Genomic DNA, 20,852 nt, shown 5'->3' on the forward strand with positions numbered 1-20,852 from the left:
ACATACGCTAAGAAACAATAAAGAAACCCATAATCTACTATTCACACAAACTTACTTCAGCATTTACAAACACACAAACACATACACTCTCACTATCAATAAAGAGTCAGTGTTTATATTCACACTACTCTACCTACACTCATTGGCAAATAGATCGTTATTTCTTTTCTAGAGTATTGGGTAGCCCTGAAAAGGGCTGTTTTTTTTTTTGAACTTCATGGACACCTGGTTAATGGTGGCACCTTCCAGGCCTGGCGCCACATACACATCTTATCCCCCAGTTACTTTTTACCTTTTGGGGGGAGAGAGCAGAGGCAGGATATGTGGCTTCAGAATCCCAATTTTCGCTCTCTGGGATTCTGAAATTTCTTCTTCTTCTCTCCTTTTCCTCCTCCTCCTCTTCTTTGTATCTTCTCTCTTCCTCTTTGTATCTTCTTTCCTCTTCTTCTTTATATCTTCTCTCCTCCTCTTCTTTGTTTCTTCTTTCCTCCTCCTCTTTTATCCTTCCCTCTTCCACAATGGCTTCCGCGGCCAGTTCATTTAATATGCGCCTGGCATATTCCAGATGCACATGAAGTTCCAACAGTTTCTCCAGTATCGTGTTCATTTTTGGTGTTGATCAATCAACAAGGGTAGTTAGACTGCCGAACGAGTTTCAATTTATACTGAAAGCGCGGACGTGATGGAAAACATCCCCTAAAAACATAAAATTGATCTTACCTAGATCATGACCAAGCAACGCGCGGACGTGAAGGAAAACATCCCCACTTTTCTCATTTCATATAATATAACCCAAACTATACTCTCCACATACGCTAAGAAACAATAAAGAAACCCATAATCTACTATTCACACAAACTTACTTCAGCATTTACAAACACACAAACACATACACTCTCACTATCAATAAAGAGTCAGTGTTTATATTCACACTACTCTACCTACACTCATTGGCAAATAGATCGTTATTTCTTTTCTAGAGTATTGGGTAGCCCTGAAAAGGGCTGTTTTTTTTTTTGAACTTCATGGACACCTGGTTAATGGTGGCACCTTCCAGGCCTGGCGCCACATACACATCTTATCCCCCAGTTACTTTTTACCTTTTGGGGGGAGAGAGCAGAGGCAGGATATGTGGCTTCAGAATCCCAATTTTCGCTCTCTGGGATTCTGAAATTTCTTCTTCTTCTCTCCTTTTCCTCCTCCTCCTCTTCTTTGTATCTTCTCTCTTCCTCTTTGTATCTTCTTTCCTCTTCTTCTTTATATCTTCTCTCCTCCTCTTCTTTGTTTCTTCTTTCCTCCTCCTCTTTTATCCTTCCCTCTTCCACAATGGCTTCCGCGGCCAGTTCATTTAATATGCGCCTGGCATATTCCAGATGCACATGAAGTTCCAACAGTTTCTCCAGTATCGTGTTCATTTTTGGTGTTGATCAATCAACAAGGGTAGTTAGACTGCCGAACGAGTTTCAATTTATACTGAAAGCGCGGACGTGATAGAAAACATCCCCCTAAAAACATAAAATTGATCTTACCTAGATCATGACCAAAAAAACAACAACGCGCGGACCTAAAAGAAACACTCACTTTTTTATGCTACCCATCACTGTTTTAAAATTTTGTATAAATCACTTCAATAGACTATCCACATACGCAAAGCAATCCAATCTAACTCCAAATCTACACCTCAAACACCAAAAACATTATTTTAATCTACTATCCACACCAACTTACGTGAGCACTTACAAACACACAAACACATACCCTCACATTTTTTATAAAAGAGTTAGTGTTTATTTTCACACTACTCTACCTACACACATTGGCAAATGGATGGTTATTTCTTTTCTAGAGTATTGGGTAGCCCTGAAAAGGGCTGTTTTTTGTTTGCTATGGCATTCTTTTTTAGTTTCTAAGAATGCGATGTCCTCTGAGGATAGACTTTCTGGCGATAGGTCTGCTTCTTCGGAAAGAGAAGAAGAACTCTTTGGTGTCGATACGACAATCGACAAAGCCTCTGTCAGCTTCAGGTTGCTGCTGCTGCTGTTGTTGTTGTTGTTGTTGTTGCTGCTGTCTCTGAAGTCTGTACTTCTCTGTCCATTCTTCTTTTTCCCTGTTCATTTCTTCTCTGAAGAGCTCTTCTATCAGGTCTTCAGTGATTTTTAACATTCTCACATTCTCTATTTCTTCTGGCTTCGGTATCAGACTGTGTCTGACCCTATGCAAATTCACGTAGGCTTCGTTGAGTTTAGCTAGTTTGGAGCACATCTTCTTAGGAGGATGAGTCGACAATGGATGGTTAGACTGGAAACAACCCCCGGTTCTTAAAGTCAAAGCGCGGACGTGAAGGAAAACATCCCCCACACGGTTTTCGAGCCGCAACGTTCAGTGAGTGTCATGAGAGGGATAGTAAGAAATGAAAGAATATCAATCCAACATTCTTATAGCTAAACAAAAGACAAAGGCATTTTTTTTAAAACACAACATTTTTTATTCAAAAAATCACTTAACACTTAACAACAACAACTCTAACATTTTTAACAATAATCCAACAATATAACATCAAACAATCTTTTCAAATCACAAACATTTTTTTCTCAATTGACAATCTACTTTAAACAGGGCTGACAACGTTGTGAATGAAATTGTGATTTCCACTTTTGGAAATCATTAGGCCATTGATGGACACTACGTTTCCTAGCTTGAGACAAAAGATAAGCATAATGGTCACAAAGCCATCGATCTACTTTCACATCATTTCTTGAAGAAGAACGAGGATCAAAATGAGTCACTAAATGTTCTAAGGAATAGCCCAGGCTGCGATGATGCAGAAAATACACACAATATTGTCCACACACCAAGGAATCTGTGCCTTGTAATTTCACATTATTGAATCGGGTGGTTTGAGCATTTCTTCTCATAAAGTCGATGATATCGTCTTCCAAAGGGGGCAATCCGTACGAATCGAAATATTCCACACATCCTTCTTGAGGAAAGTAGACGGCTACCCAGTGGGTTCCTGGGAGATGACTGTCGTCCGTGTTGATCACGTAAGCTTGATGGTCTTTAGATTTGCGATGAGGGAGTTCATCTTTAGCACAGACGACAGGATTCCAAGAAGCTGTATACGAACTGTGGTTCAAAAGGTAATAAAGTTCCCAGGTATCCATTGATTTGTGTGTGCTTTTTTCTTCTTCACAGGTAATAATAAGTCGTCAATTCGATCCTGACTTTTTGCTTGAAAGTGTCTGAAGAATAAACGGTTATTCGTTCTGTTTCCTCACTCTGATTCAGGAGAGCTTCGATACGATGGATCTCTTGAGTGGTTAATGGTGGACAAGAATGTTCACGCAAGTCTTTATACCACTGATGCAACACGTCTTTGTTCGAGATGAGACTCCAAGCTTCGTCCAGATACTCGTCCAATTTTTCTTCTTGACTCAGCATCAGACATTTATCGTGTTGAATTTGACTGGGATGAGCGTTTTGACATCCATAACAATCTTTCTTGATCAATTCCGTCATTTTTTCGACCAAGTGTTTGGCAAAACAGGAGACTAAATGGGCTTCTTGTTCTGGCCATCTTGACTTCATCATGATCACTTCTTCCACAGTCTCCTCACATTTCATCTCCAAAGTTTCTCCACTAGGTAAAGAGGGATAACAGTCTTCCATGGCTTCTAATAATCTAGGATGATTTCTCTCAAACTGTTGATTTCTATCGTATTATCGAATTCTGCATACAGGAGGACGTTCACCGTCTCTGTTAGAACACTCGAAAACTGAATTTCCACACGAATCTGGCCGGATTTTATAGGGTGGAAATGTCCCTCGTCGCTGCCTTGGTCTGGAGTGAAATCGAAAGCCCACAAAGCATAGCCTCCTGCATAATCGTTGTACGTAATGCCGTGACTGGTCTTGGTTCCTAACTGGCCCGTGGCTTCGTACAGGGACAAGTACGATCTCAAGTAATTGTTCTTGGCAAAGTCAGGTTCGAAAGGTCGGGTACACAAGGTCTTGCCATCGCGACTGACTTCGATTTTCTTGACCTTAAAGTGTTGAAAGTTGAAAGGATTTTTACCCAAAGCTCCGTTGAAGGCTTCATTCTCGACCATACCAAGGATTAAACGTTTGGGTAACTGTCCTTGGAACAGATGATCTTCGATCATGGAATGATGTCCAACGGGAATGGTGAACGTTTTCACTTCCACGCGTCGTATGGGATACTTGGCGGTCGTTCTGCTCAACGTTTGACTGATGTCGTTTCCCACTTTGGGTAGCACTTCCACGCGTCGTACGTAGAGTTTGGCCTCCTCGATTTTGCTTTTGGGAATGCCAGTCTTAGTAGTATCAGCCAACAAATGGAAAGCGGTACTGCTACGATTCAGTCTCAAGCGGACATTGACTCCGTTCAGCAAATATTTCTCTTGCAACCACATGTCCAAATGCAAACGATCCATCAGTTCTAAACTCTTCTTATCTAAGATTTTGCTTTATCTTTCCTCAAAGCCGGGATTGCTTCCATCCAATGTGTCGAACTTGGTCGCTTCGTCAGGTTCCCACAGCACGCAGGCATTGAGATGAGTATCCTTGGCATCTATTCCGTACGTCAAGAGATTTTCCAGGTAGGCACGGTAAGGGTAAGTATCCATGCTGCTGCTGACTAGTTTGTTATTCAAGTACAAGTCCACTGAGCTGAACAAGGAATGCATGAAATTGTTGACGGGAGCTATATTCTCAGTGTCTTCTACTCCATTACCATCCTTATCTAGAACTTGGACTTTCAAGTACAAGTAACTGCTATTCAGATCGATGTAATCTTCGGGCTGTCCCTTGATTTCAAACTCGATGGGAGCGGAATCGGTCAATGAGGAGACGGGGTGAAATTCCACCCATTGGGATTCTTGCATCGTCATCATGGTGGGTGGCATGGCAAACAGGTCCAGTTCCGTCTTGGAACAAGCGCAAGACTCTCGGTGCATCATTTTTTTGTTCTGTTCTCTCTCAATAATCGAAAACGTCTAAGTCTCGAACGGTTCTTCTTTTCTTGGCCTTTCTAGCTTGAAGTCTGGTGAAAGGGTGTTTTCTTCGTCGTCTCTTTCTGCCTTGTCCTTGCTGAATGCCTGACTCGGTAGCGTGCACGGCATTTATAGGTGCGTCTCGGCGGCCTAAAATGTCTTTACCCGTTTGCAGCAAGACATTTTTGCCTGCCCTCATGAAGGCTTCTTTAGGGTTTTGTTTGTCGATGATGACATTTTGGAGAAATTCTTTGCCTTGCGTCAGTGCCGCATCTTTCAAGGCGTGCAATCCGCGTGTCACCATCGGTTTCAACACCGGGGCCACCGAACGAAAGGCCGATTTTAACATATCTCCTAAACCGTGTCCTCGCTGTCGTGCAACCCCTCGGTACACTGGATACATGACTTACTTACGAGTCGTGAGAAAACCGTTTTCGAAAATGGAGTTTCACCGTGACTTTTCCTTTGGTGAATGGAATATTTTGTCCCAAATCTCCTTTTATAGCAATGTTGACCGTGTCCAAATACGACTTGCTGACGGGTAAATAGTGAGGATGGACAAATTCGCGGTGGACGTGGTAAGTGTTCCCACCTTCCTGGTCACTGGTCGTGGTACTATCCACTTTGAAAGGAATGACACGCAGTAATGGCACAGAGGTGTGTCCCACTACGTTGTACTCCACCACATCGGAGTACACAAACATTAAATTCAGTCCTTGGTTCAGTTCTACCGGTTTTCCAAAAGCTTTGTAAAAATCCATATTATTGTTGATCTTGGGGCTCATATTGTGTGCGACCATTTCTGCATGTCCACCCAAAATTTCAAACAAACTACCATTGAACCTGAAGGACAATAGTTGAGTATCCTGAAATTTCATCAGTAAGCGACGAGCCACTTTATGGTACTCCAGGGTGACACGTTTAGGATGTTTGTTCAGGGCTTTGCCAAAGGCTAACTCGAACCTGTCCGCAATAGTGTCCACCAAATGTTGGCCACTAAAATAAAACCCTGGTGGAATTTTCAAGGTGTAGATTTTGAAGGCTGGATTGCTGGCTTGTGTTGTGATCCCTGAAAACCCGCCGATTTCATTCATGGTCTTTTGTAATTGTTCGTTCAGGATTTCGACCTCAAAAAAGTTTTGCTTTTCGGTGATGTTTTGGATTTCTGTAGGGTGAATCATTTCTACCAAAGCCACTTCCCAATGGGCTTCGTGATCTAACTGGATGGCTTGAGGTAATTTGGCCGTGTAACAGCACAACGTGTTGTTGGGGAACACCTCCATGGAACTGTCACTGGGTAAGGTCAAGTAAAATTGGTTTTGGTGACTCATAATTCCAGAGTTCTGTGGCTGTCCGAGGGGTTACTGGACGTCAGAGGAGTGTCTCCGCCCAAAATGGGGTTCTGATTGTGGTTGGAGTGGTGACTGGCACTGGCACTGGACACAAGGTTCCCGTGGTTCCCGTTCGAGGAGAATTTCAGGGAGGGATTGGGAAGCAGGTAACCGATGCAACTGCTCAATAAAATGGTCCACAATTGTTTGTCTCCTTGTTGCAAACTCAAATTGGCAATGGCTGCCCCGATGACACAATACACCACGAAGATTTGGCAGAAAAAGACGATTTGCGTTTTAGGCACACGTTCTCCACACCACACCCACAAGGGTTGTTTTTGTAAATCTTGCACAGAAGAACTAGGTGAAGGAGGAGTGGTTGACGTAGCTGCGTCTGCTGTGTGAAAGGGCATGATGGTCACTTCTTTTTATAGTCGATGACTTGCGAAGCGTCGATCCAAGAATCAAAACTGGGCGGATATCCTTTCCAACGTACTTGGACTTCTTTGACACGTCGTTTGCCCACTTTACGGCTTCTGCGTTCGAGAATGCTTTCGATGTCGTACACGTCGTCTTCTTTTTTGGTCACACGTTGTAACTCGGGCAAATAAAACGTTCCTTTGAGCACTTCTCCGTTCATGTCTTCCAATTTATAGACGGTAGGATGACGACCATGCACTCGTCCAGTGACGCGAAACAATTCGGTCGTCCAGTTAGGTAAGTAACCTTTGTCGAAAGTACGTTTGGTTTTGCCAATGCGCACCCAATCTCCTACGGCCAACTCTCCACTTTTCTTGGGGACAGCCCTCGTCGGGGACGTACCAAACAGGCGCTCAAACACCAACACTTCGTTCTCGGGAGTCACGTCTTGCGGGGCACGTCCGATGCTTCGATGGTAAGATTGGTTGTACGCTTGCACCAGGTGCGGTAAGATGTCGATGTACTTCAGAGTGTGGTGATGCGTAAAATATTTCCACATGCGTTCTTTCAAAGTGCGTTGAAAACGTTCCACGATGCTGGCTTTGGTTTCGGGATTCTCGGTGGTAAAAAAATGAATGTCACGTTTCTTTAATTCTTTTTGGAAAGCTTGGTTCAGAAATTCGGTACCTTTGTCCGTTTGCCATCGAAGAGGGTGACGGCCACTTTGTTTCAACACTCGTTGCAGGGCTCGCACTAACTCGCTGCTCGATTTGGAAGTCAAGGGCACGACCCAGGCAAATTTGGAAAAGACGTCGATGACACAAAACATATTTGTAGCCACGATTGTAGCTGGCCAAATGAGAGACATCGGCTAAATCGGCTTGCCATTGATGATCGATGTCTTCCACTCGGGTGCGACTTCTGGCAAACTTGCGTCGAATGGGTTTGTGTAAAGTGTAGGTAGCTTGTTCTTGTAACCATCGTTGCACTTGAGGTAAACGGAGACTTTTCAGTCGCGTTGTGGCAGCACGATACAATTTTTGAACTCCTGCGTAACATGCAGGATGGGAGGGATCGTAGTAAATGCTGGCTAAGACTTTTTCCATTTTTTGTGTTGGTTGGTTGGTGTGTTAATAAGACACCCACTCTTGGAGGATGCTACTCTTTTTCTCTTGGGGTATTTTCTTGGATTGCAATGCTTTGCGTGTGCGACCGGCAATAGGTGTTGAAGAGGAGGATGTCTGAGCGGGGGATATCGGTTCTTGTTTCACTTCTGTCTTCACTTCTGTCTTCACTTTCTTTTTCTCTTGTGATGAAGAAGGGGTGGCCATCATCTTTTTAATCCATCCAATTCTGGAGGTAGGTGGTGTTGTTAACTTGCGTACTTTTTCTGGTGGAGTTTGAAACCCTTCTTCTTCTTCTCCTTTTTCTGTCTTGGTCACTGGTTGTGGTGGGACTGGTACTGGTACTGGTGATGGTGCTGGACTTTTCATCAAGGTCTTAAAATCTTTCAGAGTGGGTAGAGCTGTTTCGTCTAAAGCTTTCTGGTGAAAGAGTTGCAGTCGTTGCAAGAGTTGACCGTACTTTTGCGATTTTTCTGTTTCGGACAAATCTTGGCGATCCATCAAGGACTGCAATTCGTGTTGTAACTGGGACATTTCGCTCAAATTGGGATTGGGAGGTAAATGCGGGGTGCGTTGTTCTTGCCACCGATGGTATTCCATCCATCGTTTGTAAGGCACTAAAGCTAGTTTTCGTCCTTCCATGGGGTTGTCAGGGGTCGATTCTGAGATCTTGGGACTTCCGAAGGCCTTTTTATCTTGCTCCCACTAGTCCTCCCAACATGGTTCCCAAGACTCCTTTCAGTATGGGGCCTAACAAGAGAGGCAAAATGCCTCCACGTTGCACTAACATCTTCTTTTTTTGACGAATGGGAATTTTCTTTCGAACCATTTGGCGAAGAACGTGACGATGTTTGCTTAAGCATTGTTTCTGGTGTTTGGACAAAGGGATCGTGCCTTTCAAGACGTTCAAACAACATTCGCACACGGTATCGATGACCTCTTTGGAGGCTGTTTGAATGAGTTTTTTTGATAGGGGTGGAGAAGCTTTGGACAGGACAGATAACATGTCCCCATGTTTGGCTAAACGTGGTGGCAGTCCTTTCCTTTTCTTTCCTTGGGGTTTTCTGGAGGGTGACATCTTTGAGTCTTCAGGAGCACCAAAAAAACACTGATACCCTACTTGGTCACAGGCCTTTTTTATACTGGAACGCGTCGCCACTGATTGTCTTTACGTCGTATCAGTTTGACGACAGGCATGACACGTCGTGCAGGAGTACGTAACGGACTAAATCGAGCCAGTTCTTGCTTGGACAAATCCAGTAAACTTTGTAACATGCCCGATCTTTCATGGACTTTGATTTTGGGAGAAGGTACTTTGTGAGCAGCAGCCACTGCCACTAAATTGGAGGGTCCTGCCACTGGGAAAGTTCTTTTGGGGGTCATCAACGGAGAAGTTCTTGGTGTAATCAACGTCTCCAAGTACTCTTCAGTTCCTGGTGTCATCAACGGAGAAGTGGATGAACGTGAGGATGCCGGAGACGCAGTCACTGCCGTGGCAGGTCGTGGTTTGCGAGTGTAAGGTTGCGTCCTGGCCGAAGTGCCTCTCTTGCGACTAGTTTTCTTCTGTGGGCTTTTCTTTTTCTGGGGACTTTTTCTCTGTTTCTTTTTCTGGGTGCTTCTTTTCTTTTTCCGGGGTGGTAGTGTCTGGTAAGAGGAGGGTCCTGCCACTGGAGAAGTTCTCCTTGGGGACCTGGTCTTTTTGTTTTTCTTCTTGGGGCTTCGTTGGACTTTTGTCTTGGGGAGAACTTTGGGGGCATTAGGATCCCATCTTAAGAGTGAGCGAATGATGACTCCTCCTAGAGTACCGCTCCCTCCAGGTTTCAAAATGATTTGGTTTTTTGGTTTGAGTGTCGATGCGGGGATCGGCCAGTTGGACCAAAGCGACTTTGTTTCGATCGAAAAAGCGTTTGGTTTGATGAGGAATCTGAATGATTCCTTGGAGTAATTGACGTGCCGTCACCGTGAACCATCGTAAGACTTCTTTGAGACTAGCTTCTAAGACACGGGCTCGTGTTTGTGGATTTTTTTCTCGACTGATGCCATACAAGGCACGAATCAATTTGACGGGAAGATGCGACTGAAGGGACGTCATGTTCACACTGTGTGTGTGACAGACGAAAAGGGTCTGAGGTTTTTATAGATTTTTTTTATGGGGAGTGAAATGAAGTCGAGGACGGAGACGTGTACAGGACAGGCCCTCCGTCTTGGCACCAGTGGTGAAACAAGTGGGTACGAAATCGCAAATCCTCAGGAGTCGTAGGTTTCAAATCGACGAGTAAATAGGCGTGTGGCGTTTGAGTGGCATCCTCGTACGCCTGAGTCAGCCAAGGCGTTCCTAACTGTTTGGCTAAGACTTGCACTTGCGATTTATCTCGAGGGCTTTTAAACAAGACCACGTAATGCGCATTGAGACTGATGGTGCGATGGGCTTTACTTTGTTGAAACAAATTTTGGGTGATGTAAACGACACTGGCATTACGGTGATGCCCTTTGCGCGTGAACCACAATTTAATTTCTTCTTCGTCTTCTCCTAACATGTCGTCGAAAATGACCAAATAGGTTTGACGGGAGTCAGAGACGATGCCGTCGTCTTCTTTAGGAATGCCTTCCACAAACACGATGGAATCGCCTTGACTTTCTCGCAAGAGGTTGTACGCCGATTGCCACTCTTTGTAACACCACACGATCCGCTGAGGTGGCCGATCGATCAAATGATATTTATGTTCGATCAAACGTTTGACGAATTCGGTTTTGCCTGAACCGCTAGGTCCAGCAATGAGCATGTTAAAGGGATGGCGAAGATACAAAGCCTCCCAACTGGCACGATCTAAGTGTTCGTCGATGACTTTGACAGTAGAGGAAGAGGGAGCAGAGACAGCAGAGGTAGCCATTGTGTGAGAAATGTCACTTGTGACACGAAAACAAACAAGACAAGAGTTTATATACTTTTTTTCAGAACACGTTTATTGAATGTTTCAAATATGAACACGAAAGACAAAAATACATAAAACCCAAATAGTGATGTACAGGAATAAAAAACACATTAAAACGATCAAAGTGGAATATAAACAAGTGTCTGTACAACATGTTTTGGGTAACCAAGATGTCCTAGGGACAGTGTGTAATGTTCTTACAGTCTCTACATGAGCTATTGTCACACAAGTGTCCTCCCGGAATGACCTTTCAGGCATGTCCATGACAGTTCTGTCCTGGGTGACGGGTTCTTCTGGCACCGTCACTAACACGGGTTGAAAAGTAACTTTTTTCCTTGAACAACTCTCGTGCATACTGGGCCACTTCTTGGGTCCAAGCCTCAAAACCCCATTCTTTCCAGGCACGGACATCTGTCCAATTGGGATGTAAGTCACAAGCTACACACACATCGTCATACACGTCTTGGGTAGCTAAAAGTTGACGAATCTATTTTTCCTGTTGAGGTCGAGAAGTATCCAGATGAAAACGCAAGGCTTTGAGCAAAAGGAGTTTTTCGTGACCATTTAAGGCCATTGAGGTGGTAAGTACTGATCGTAAAGAGTCCACAAAGAATCGACTGGTAAACGAAATCCCAGAAAACAAGTCACTAAGACACACACCACTTGTCCCAAATTGAATGGATACAGTTCTTGTAATAATTGATGGTAATGATCCACGGTTTGAATATGGTCATTGAGTTCCTTCCACGGAATCTGTTGAATGATATGTGACATAAGCCGTGGCATGGCAGCCTAATTTTATAGTCTCTTTGTTTCGGAAGCAATACAGCTCTCGGTAAATCCTTTCTCTCAACTCCTCAGGCAAGCCCAAAATGTTCTCTTGTAAAGTATCCATAAGTATATACACTGTTTTTGGAATCGTTGGGTGGTGGCCAATAGCCTCGTTTAACTTTGTGTCTAATGTAATATCCACTCATAATCAGTCTTCTTGTACTTTGGAACATAGCATAATTTAAAAACGGATGAATCACTTTGAGTTTGCGTTTCACTTGTATTTTGATCAGTTCTCGGTAAATGCGTTCTCTCAACTCCACAGGCAAAGCACGAATGTTCTCTAGCAAAGTATCCATGAATAGGTCATACTAAATCCTCTTTGGTCTGACACAAGAAATGTACTCTTTGCACAAACATGGTTTTACTTCAGTGTCGAATTTAAATCGTTCAGTCACTAATCTACACATTACAATTCTTTCAGAAGTTTCCTCTTTCACCAAGTTGACATTGTGTTCAAGATGTTGGTAATTCGTTAACTCTTCCTCTGGAATTCGATGCAGTACGTTTACAATGATGTAGGTAGAATCGTCCATACCAAACCAATCCTTTTTAAAACTAGAGGATCGTTCATCAATGTCTGTCCGATGGAACACTTTCAATTGAATCAGTCCTTGTATAGCCTTCAGGTACCAGTGGTTCAAACACCGGTGACGTAACGGATGCAATTGTTCTTTACGTTTCACTTGTATTTTGACCAGCTCTCGGTAAATGCGTTCTCTCAACTCCACAGGCAAAGCACGAATGTTCTCTTGTAAAGTATCCATGAACAGATGATGGTAATAAGTTACTTCAATGTCTCGGTCCCACTAAGGGTAAGTAATGACAATTCGGTGACCATCGAGCATGTTCAACGTAGGCCGAATCTTGCGGTTCCCAGTGGTGAAGTGACACACCGCAACTGAAGCACTTGACTTTATCTCCTTCGCCCAAGTAGAAAAATCCGGCTCTGGCTAATTCTTCGGGGATCGGTCCTCCCAGATACTTAGGCCATTTTCCTTTGAACGATTGAAGACGATTTTCAAAGTCGCAGTATTCCGACAAACGCACAGGAAACGAATATTCGTCTTTCACAGGTTCGTTTCGATGGGGGTTCAGTGACATGGGCAGGAGTTTGCTCAGGGCTGGGTGACATCCGTTGGGGGGTAGACGTGAAGGTGAACATTCCCCTTTTTAAACGAAACCCAGTGAAATGTCCAAGAGGACGAGCGTCATCACTTTCGCATCCCTCAGGTTTGACACGCACAGCATCACTTTCCATGATAGGGGTAGTGACACTAAAGTTCCCATGATGCTTTACGGCATCGCTCAGGTCACAACGTACAGCATCGTACCCATCGCAAGGCTCACAATCGCATTCCACTTCCGAATTGTGCCTTTCTAAACAACTTGTTCTGTGTTTCTCTGAAAGTATTCATCTTGTTCGCTCGGTCTTGGTAGTCACAATGAACTATCGATCTTGACCATAGCCCCCTTTTTATACTAGTCGCACTGCAGTCTCCAACTTGTACATCTTTCCATTTTTACGTTTTTTATGTCTTGTTCTGGAAGGTACCGTCTCTAAGGTACCGTCAACATTGTACCGTAGTGTGATGGGTGGAAAGGCCATAGAAAGGTAAGGGCAGTGCGGAGACCATCGAGTATGTTCCAGAATAGCTGAATCTTTATAGATACATAGATCCATTCGTAACTTCAGTCCGCAAGCGAAACACTGTACCTCGTATCCCAATCCTGACTCAGGTCCCATGTAGACAAATCCTGTTCTAGCTAAAACATGCGAAGAAGGTAATCCTTCCCTATCCGTAGGCCATTTCTGAAACGTGTCCAATCGACGGGCACAATCACAATAGTCAGGTAAGAAGACTGGAAAATGGTAGGGTTTGAACTTGGAGTTCTCATCGGGTTTCTCACTCGATTCTTGCTGTGGCGAAGTCATCTTTCTGGTAGGGTAACTATCCTCTTACAACCAATGTTTTATACCAACATGTCCATACGGTAAGGTGAAATAATTGGGAAGTCTCACTCGCTTCTGGTACACGATTTGATAGACTTTTTCTAGGGGCCGACTGACGATGTGGTGAGTGGGTAAACGTACAATCTTGTTCGGTTGATAGGTGGTCACTTTAAAGTTTCCATCCTCTCCCGATTGCAAGGCTTCTTTCAATACCCCAAAGTTGACCACTCGACTGGTACGATGATTCAGAGTCAGTCCTTTCACTTTGCACGTCGTGTGCACTTCTCCTTCTTTGTCACGGTATTCGTAGCCGTAATTTTTGGGACCACCACTGACGAAACTTAGAATCTTGTCGTCGGGATGCTCGTCTGTCCAGGCTCCTAAACGGTCTCCTTCGATGTCAGGGTGATGTTGAATCGGGTGATGGATGTAAATGCAACTGTCCGTGTCAAAGTACAGGACGCGTTCTTCTAACAGTTCTAAAGCTTCGTACAATTTTAAGCGAGCATGGGCTGTCACGTAAGCCGCAATGATGACATTTCCAAAAGGGTCGTCTTGTACAAAGTCCAGATCTTCTTCGTAATTGACCAAGATCAAATCCTCTCGAACGACGTCCACGTGTTTCATGTATTTGGTTTTGTCGTGAATCATCTGGAAGTAGCGGGAAGGTTCTGTCAAATATTCCGTCTTGGGTAAACACGGTCGTTGTGCCATTTTACCCCACAAGCAATTTAACATCACTTTGGCAAACGATCGCCTGCCTTCGTTTTTCTCGATGTGGTCTAAAGTGATGCCTTCTTGTTCATAGTATTTCTCTTTGAATTTTATTTGGTCTTCGGGAGTGTGACACCAGGACGGATAGCCGCTGGCTTCTTGCTTCAGTTTCAAAAAGGCATCCACGTAGTCGGCGAAAATGCCTTTCTGAGTAGGGTCACCCTTGTGGTATTGTTGTGTCTTGGGAAAGTGGCAAATTTCGTACACTTCTAACAGTTGGTATCCCATGTCCATAGCTTTGAACAATTCTACGCTGACCCAGGTTCCCGTCAAGGCCCGTTGTTCCTGGGTGTGATGACAAGGCTGATCTTGGTTGCACGTTTCGGCACAAGTACGGCACAAGGGAAACATCAGTTTGCCTTGACAATGGTGAGGTAAGACGGGATGGTATAGGTTCGTGGGAGGCAAAACTTTGCACTTGATCAAGCCTTCGTATTGTCGAATGTTTTTCAGGTCGATGTGTTCCGTTAACAATTGCGGGTGCCCTACAGGAAAGCGACAATATTTGCACACGTAGGGATACAGCGAACACACGTCCAAGTATTTGATTTCTTCTCCTTTCTCTTCGTCGGCTTGGTACAGCAAACAGGTGGCATTGGTCCTTCCTCCGTACAAACTATCCCTCGGGTTCAGCGGGTCCATGAACTGGTAACTTTCCACGAGGCGTTTAAACTCGGGATCGGTTTTCATACGATGATCGTATTCGTGTTCCCACATTTCCACCACTTGGTATCCTTGCTGTTCTAACTTTAGGCGCCGCTGACAAGTGTCCTGGTACAGGTCTTCCATGGTCCGTTGTAAAAAATGATTTTTAGTGTCACGGTCAGGGTAACAGACGGGACATCCGTGAAATAAGTAACCGTTAAACTCGTACACGATCTTGGGGTTTTCTAAGTCCCAGCCATCGACCGAATACGTTCCGATGGTCTTTTCGCCTCCTCCGTTGCGGGCATGCTGAATCCATTTGTCTTCCTTGTCGCACAAGTAATGTAACCAACGTAGGGCTTTGACCGAGTATTGACGTTTGACATAGTTGGTCGTTTGAGGGCTGATGACAGCCACGGTGTTTTCAGGCATGAATCGTTGTCGATACACTAAGGAACACGCATTGGCAATGGTGCAAGCTTCTTTCAAAGGATCGACCCCTCCGTGTTCCATGAACAGTTCTCGAAATTTTCCACAGCAACGTCGTAAAATGTCCACGTCGGAACGACAATACTTTAGCATTTCTTCCTGAAAGTCGAAAGGGTCCGAGGCGTGAGCCTGGTACCAAGCGTAGAAAGCTTCTCGTTGTTCGGTACGCATGTTGTCGAGGTCGTAATAGTGAGCCTCAGGTAAATGGGGTAGAACGGCGTGTTGATTGGCTTCCGTATTGAAAAAGTGTGGAAAGTACCCTTTAGCCATTTCTGTCATTCCAAACGTTTTAGGCATTCGGCTCAAAGGCATGGCCAAATAGCTCATCGAATCTTTAAACTGTACTTGTCTCACTTGCATGAAAATGATTTTGGCTCCGTTCAAAGTCACTTTAGGACGTTCGGTGCCATGTTCCGTATAGTACCTCAAAAGAAACTGTCCATCGTATCCGGAGAAATTGTGAGCCATCACTGTGGCATGACGATGACAATCTCCGTAACGTTCGATGTCCTCTTGGCTCCACGTCTTGTCGATGGGATCTAAGACCCATTGGGCAAAATCGGCTAACGTGTTCGGTCCTCGAAAGATTTTTTCACGCCCTCCGGAAATTTTGCTGCAGTGAGGGCAATGACTGAAGATAGGTTCTTGAATGCACTTCTCGCACGCTCGATGAGCTACGCAGAAATTAGGAATGTGAATGCCGGTCTCTTGCATGCATTCGAAATCAAAAAAGATGAAATTGCCTTTCTTCTTGTGACCGTCCTCTTTCTCTGGTGGGGGTTGGTATTTTTGCACGTAGCATTGGTGTTCCAAGTCAACGATGTGGTGACAAATGTGACATTTTTTCTTTCCTGAACATACGTGTGCCTTGGCATTATTGGTAAGTATGCCTTGTCCACACGTAGGGCACAATCTCACCAGTTGACAAGCACATTTCTGCTGTGAACCTTGTGTTTTCAAATGTTGTTGGTAACAGGTAGGGCTGACAAACGTACGCAGACAAGTTGAACAAGGCACTGGTTCTTCGCTCAGACAGGGTGGAGAGGCCAAACATCCTGAGCATTTCCATCCACAATGTTTGTGTTGCTCTCGATTGTTAAAAACATAATCACATTTCTCACAATAATAACTGTATCCCAGGAATCCGGTGATACTGGTAATGGTATCGAAATGTTCATCGTGATAATAGACATGAATGTATTTTCCGTCCTTAAAATGTTGGCCTCGAAACAACAGAGGCCCGCGCATTTCCTGAGGGTGCACTTTCAAGGTGTATCGTGGAGCTAGGGCATCTTGCAATTTTTGCATCTCAGGAATGCCACAGGGTGTGTCTTTGGACAGTCCGGCTTGTTGTAACAGGAGTTCTGCTTCATTTCGTTGTTTGACTCGATCGGATCGTTGAATAGTTTTCCAGGTTCTTTTCCATTCTACCGTGTCGTTCTTGTTGGCATAGGTTCGTCCCACCACAATGGCACGGGCTAAACACATCTGGTCTTGAGGGTTGTGAATTCGGACGAGACTTGTTTTGGTGTTGCGAAGATCGTCCACCAATAACATCTTTTTGCGTCCTGTCCCTTGAGGAAGAGAGACGTGGGCCATTTTCAGTGTGGCTTTACCATCGGTGATGTCAAACTGGTCATTAGATTGTTGTACGTGTTGAATCTTGTCCATGATTTTGGAAGGGGTTAGTTCTGCGGGTCTGCTAAACTCGATCCAAACAGGGGATTTCAAACCGTCGTGATCTATGGATAGTGTCAAGCGATCGTCTTCTTTGGGTTGATATTGTCGCTTGAGTGCGGTGAGCAAAGAATCCCACATCTCGGTGATAAACCCTTCTGCTTTATCCAAGGGTACGTCGGCCCTGAAATCTTTAAACTTCACCGTGTAGGTGTAAGCCGTGGTTCTAAATTTTCTAGAGGAGCGCTTTTCCGTCTCTCGAATGGAATAGTATTTTTCAGGGTTGACTAAGGGTGACGAACTTGGTTTAGAGGTTTCAAATTCTGGTTCACTCATGTCCTCTTCAAAATCACTGGCATGAATTTGTGCCAAGATTTCAGCTCTGGTACGAGGCGATAGATCACGTTTCTGCCTCTTACTTTCTTCTTCTCTCTTCTCGAATGAATGGGATCGTTTCATCTTGAGTGCAAAACGTCAAATGACTCAAGTGTAAACACCATATACTAATTTATAGTCATGGCAGACCAGCGTATATAAAAGGGTGTGTGTCTTGTCCTTTCACTATTCATTTCACTCTCAAACCGAGCACAACGATGGAAGAGACTAGCCAAATCGAACGTTTCGTCAGAGCTTTACGAGGGGTCATTAGAAAATTCTCTTCAGACCAGCCGACGGACTACTCTCCTTCCTTTCAAGATAAAAGTCAGGATACTTGCTATATCTGTCAGAAGAAAGGGCATTGGTCTTCAGAGTGTCCAGACCGTCAAAAAAAAACAGGGGCTAAAAAAGACAAAGTCAAGATACCTGTTATTATTGTAAAGAAAAAGGACATTGGTCTCCAGATTGCCCAAAAAAGAAACAAGAGGAGTCAGAAGAAAAGAAGGATTCTTCAGAAGAAGAGAGGGATTCTTCACAGGAAGAAGAGAGGGATTCTTCAGAGGAAGAAGAGGAAGAAAGAAGACAATTCTATTTACAAGAGGCAAAGAAACAGGAGAAGAAAAGAAGAAGGGAAGAAAATGAGGAAAAAACGGTGAAGAAATTCAAAAAACAGAGAGACTAAACAAGGAGAAAGAAGAAGTCAATGAACTTTTTATTAAAGTGTTGTGTTGTGAATTGTGAATTGGATTGTAAAAAAATGGAGAAAAGAATAAATTAATGATATAAGGTAAGTGTCTTTGAGTTCTGATTTTAAAATTAGAACGTACACTCACGCACTCATACACAGAAACGTACTATAAGGGTAAAATGGGTGGAGTTTTTTTGAGTTATTGGCAAATTGAAATTGTATTTCTTTTCGAGAAATGTGGGTGGCCCTGAAAAGGGCCTTGTTTCTTTATGGTGTAGGGGTGAGTTTAACCAATCAACTTTAACTGCCTTAAGCCTTTGCCACGGCCAAGGCCTACTTCTGAACTGCGTAATGTTGATGATGATGATGATTGGGTTGAAATCACTAAGGGTGGTACGGCAGGCTTAGTCACAGGGTTGACGTGTTTAGCTCGGGAAGGTCGTATTCTCTTCGGTCGGGATAAAGAAGTCTGATACATTTGTTTCAGACTTCTTAACTCCGCTAAAATGTCCAACAGTACCGTGACCGTTTGATTTTCACCCTCTTGTTTCTTTGCTGCTACTTCTTCTTGCTGTTGTTGCTGTTGTTTTTATCTTACCTCTTCTTCTTCTTGCTGCTGCTGCTGCTGTAGGAGAAAAGTTTGTTCCGCTTCCTTTTGTCGTTGTATAAATTTCTCCAATTCTTCTTTCTGTCTCTGTCTAAAATTCTCCACTTGCGGTAATGAAGAAGGTAACGAAGGTTCCGGAACAAATTCTTGCGAGGTAAGAAAATCCACAAAATCCCAATTCACCTCTTCTGAAAGTAAGTCCGGGTTCCCTTGGGCGGTCTCCCCTGTTGGTGCACCCCAATGGATCGTTTTCTGAGTTTCCGTCATTTTCAATCACTGTCGCATAGATTGACTGCACACAAGCGCTAGCGAATCTATATAGACTACGTGACGTCACAAACTGCTCTCTTCGGATTGGATGCGAGCTGACTGAATTTTGTAACGCGTGTTCGGATTGGTGAATGAACTCAATCCGTTTCAATCCTACCTCTGCCTATAAATAAGCGCAGTTCACTACATTGATTCACCTGTTCTCGTCGCTTCAAGATGTGGACCACAGTTGAGTCATCCACCCTTGTGTCTTCCATGATGTTTCGGACAGACTTGCTCATGTATGTCCGATCCAAGTGGACCGTTGTCCACAGGACAAACACAAGTCTGTGGATACGTAAGATCTACGTTGAAAGACAAGGATGCCTAAAAAGAGTGCTGATTTACGGACCAACAGTGAGACGCAGCCTAAGAACAAGAAGAAGACCAATGCGGTGCCCTTTATGTTAATGAATACATTAACATAAACCCAAAGGCCCTTTTCAGGGCCAGCCATATTTCTCGAAAAAAAAAAGAGATAGCCTTTCAATTGCCTACCCCTTTTTTAAATTTAAATTTAAATTTAAATTTAAAAAAACTTTTTAAAAAAAAAAAAAATCCCATGTTCAATTCCCCTTGTCCCTAGACAAGCCCAAACTCTATTCCCCATGTTAATTTCCCTTGTCCCTAGACAGACCCAAACTCTATGTTAAATTCCCCTTGTCGCTAGATTTGCCCACGATTTTTCTCCATGTTAAATTTCCATTGTCGCTAGAGTTGCCCAGGGGTCTCTGTAATGCTAATTCCCATTGTCGCTAGGGTGCCCCACTTAACTACTCACGCCCTAAACACGCTTTATTTCGGATGAATCATAAACTATATTTTAGTTCTAGCCCAAATTTAATAATAAATCTGTAATTTTCTATTCTTACATCCATGTTTCTAGACGTAGCATGATTCTCGAATGTCTGATATCGTCACAAAGTATGACTATTTGATAATAAGTGATTATGACTCTAAACAGTTTCACTGTTGCCTCATTGTATAGCAGTTGTTGCTTTTTCAGCTATTAAAACGGGGCGATACACACACGAGTTTCGCTCGAAAAACATAATGGAAGTAAAACAAAATGTACTCGGCGCTGCGGATTTCAGCGAATCTGCTCCAAACTCCCAGGATATCTGTCGCCAATCAACCGATGAGTCACCAACCAAAGACCCCATAACAGAGGCCATGATTGAGAAGATGGACGAGGCTCAGAATTTACTTTTTGAGGATCTCGATACATTTTTCAGCAAGGACATTATGGCAGAAAAGCAACAAAAATGTAAGGTATGTCATTTGTTTATGATACTCTCTCTCTCTCTCACGTATAAACAGACGCACACACATAATAACTACTACTTCAAAACGCTAGCGTGCTGTGCAACCAATAACATATTTAATCACATGACTAAACGAGTCATTCAAGCAATGCATAGTATGAGAATAGTCGATGTCTTAAATTTTCTACGTTCGAGACACACGCGCGCTCGTAAAAAGCTAGACATGGGTTATCGAACTTTATTCCATATTTCAATATCTAAGTAGGGTGCGACGAAACAGTATTGAAATAAAGGGCTCATAAAAGACTTTAGCATCAATGTTAATCTACGTTGTAAAAGAAAGTATACACAGACACGCACAAACACACCAACATGATTGCTATGTCCAGACTGTACCAAGGCGAACTCTCCAATA

The 20,852-nt window shown here is 43.7% G+C and overlaps 1 protein-coding gene across 3 annotated transcripts in view; it reads left to right on the forward strand.

The window, feature by feature from the left end:
- LOC149785646 (retinoic acid receptor alpha-like) overlaps positions 1-20,852 on the forward strand; it is a 79,229-nt gene that overhangs the window by 40,938 nt on the left and 17,439 nt on the right. For all 3 annotated transcript variants that reach the window (XM_089979474.1, XM_089979473.1, XM_089979475.1), the window contains one exon: positions 20,179-20,444. In XM_089979474.1, the coding sequence (XP_089835600.1) occupies positions 20,179-20,444 (266 nt within the window). The remainder of the gene's footprint in view (positions 1-20,178; positions 20,445-20,852) is intronic.

Source organism: Sinohyriopsis cumingii, chromosome 13 (assembly GCF_028554795.1).
Source record: "Sinohyriopsis cumingii isolate HCF-2022 chromosome 13, ASM2855479v2, whole genome shotgun sequence".
NCBI lineage: Eukaryota > Metazoa > Mollusca > Bivalvia > Unionida > Unionidae > Sinohyriopsis > Sinohyriopsis cumingii.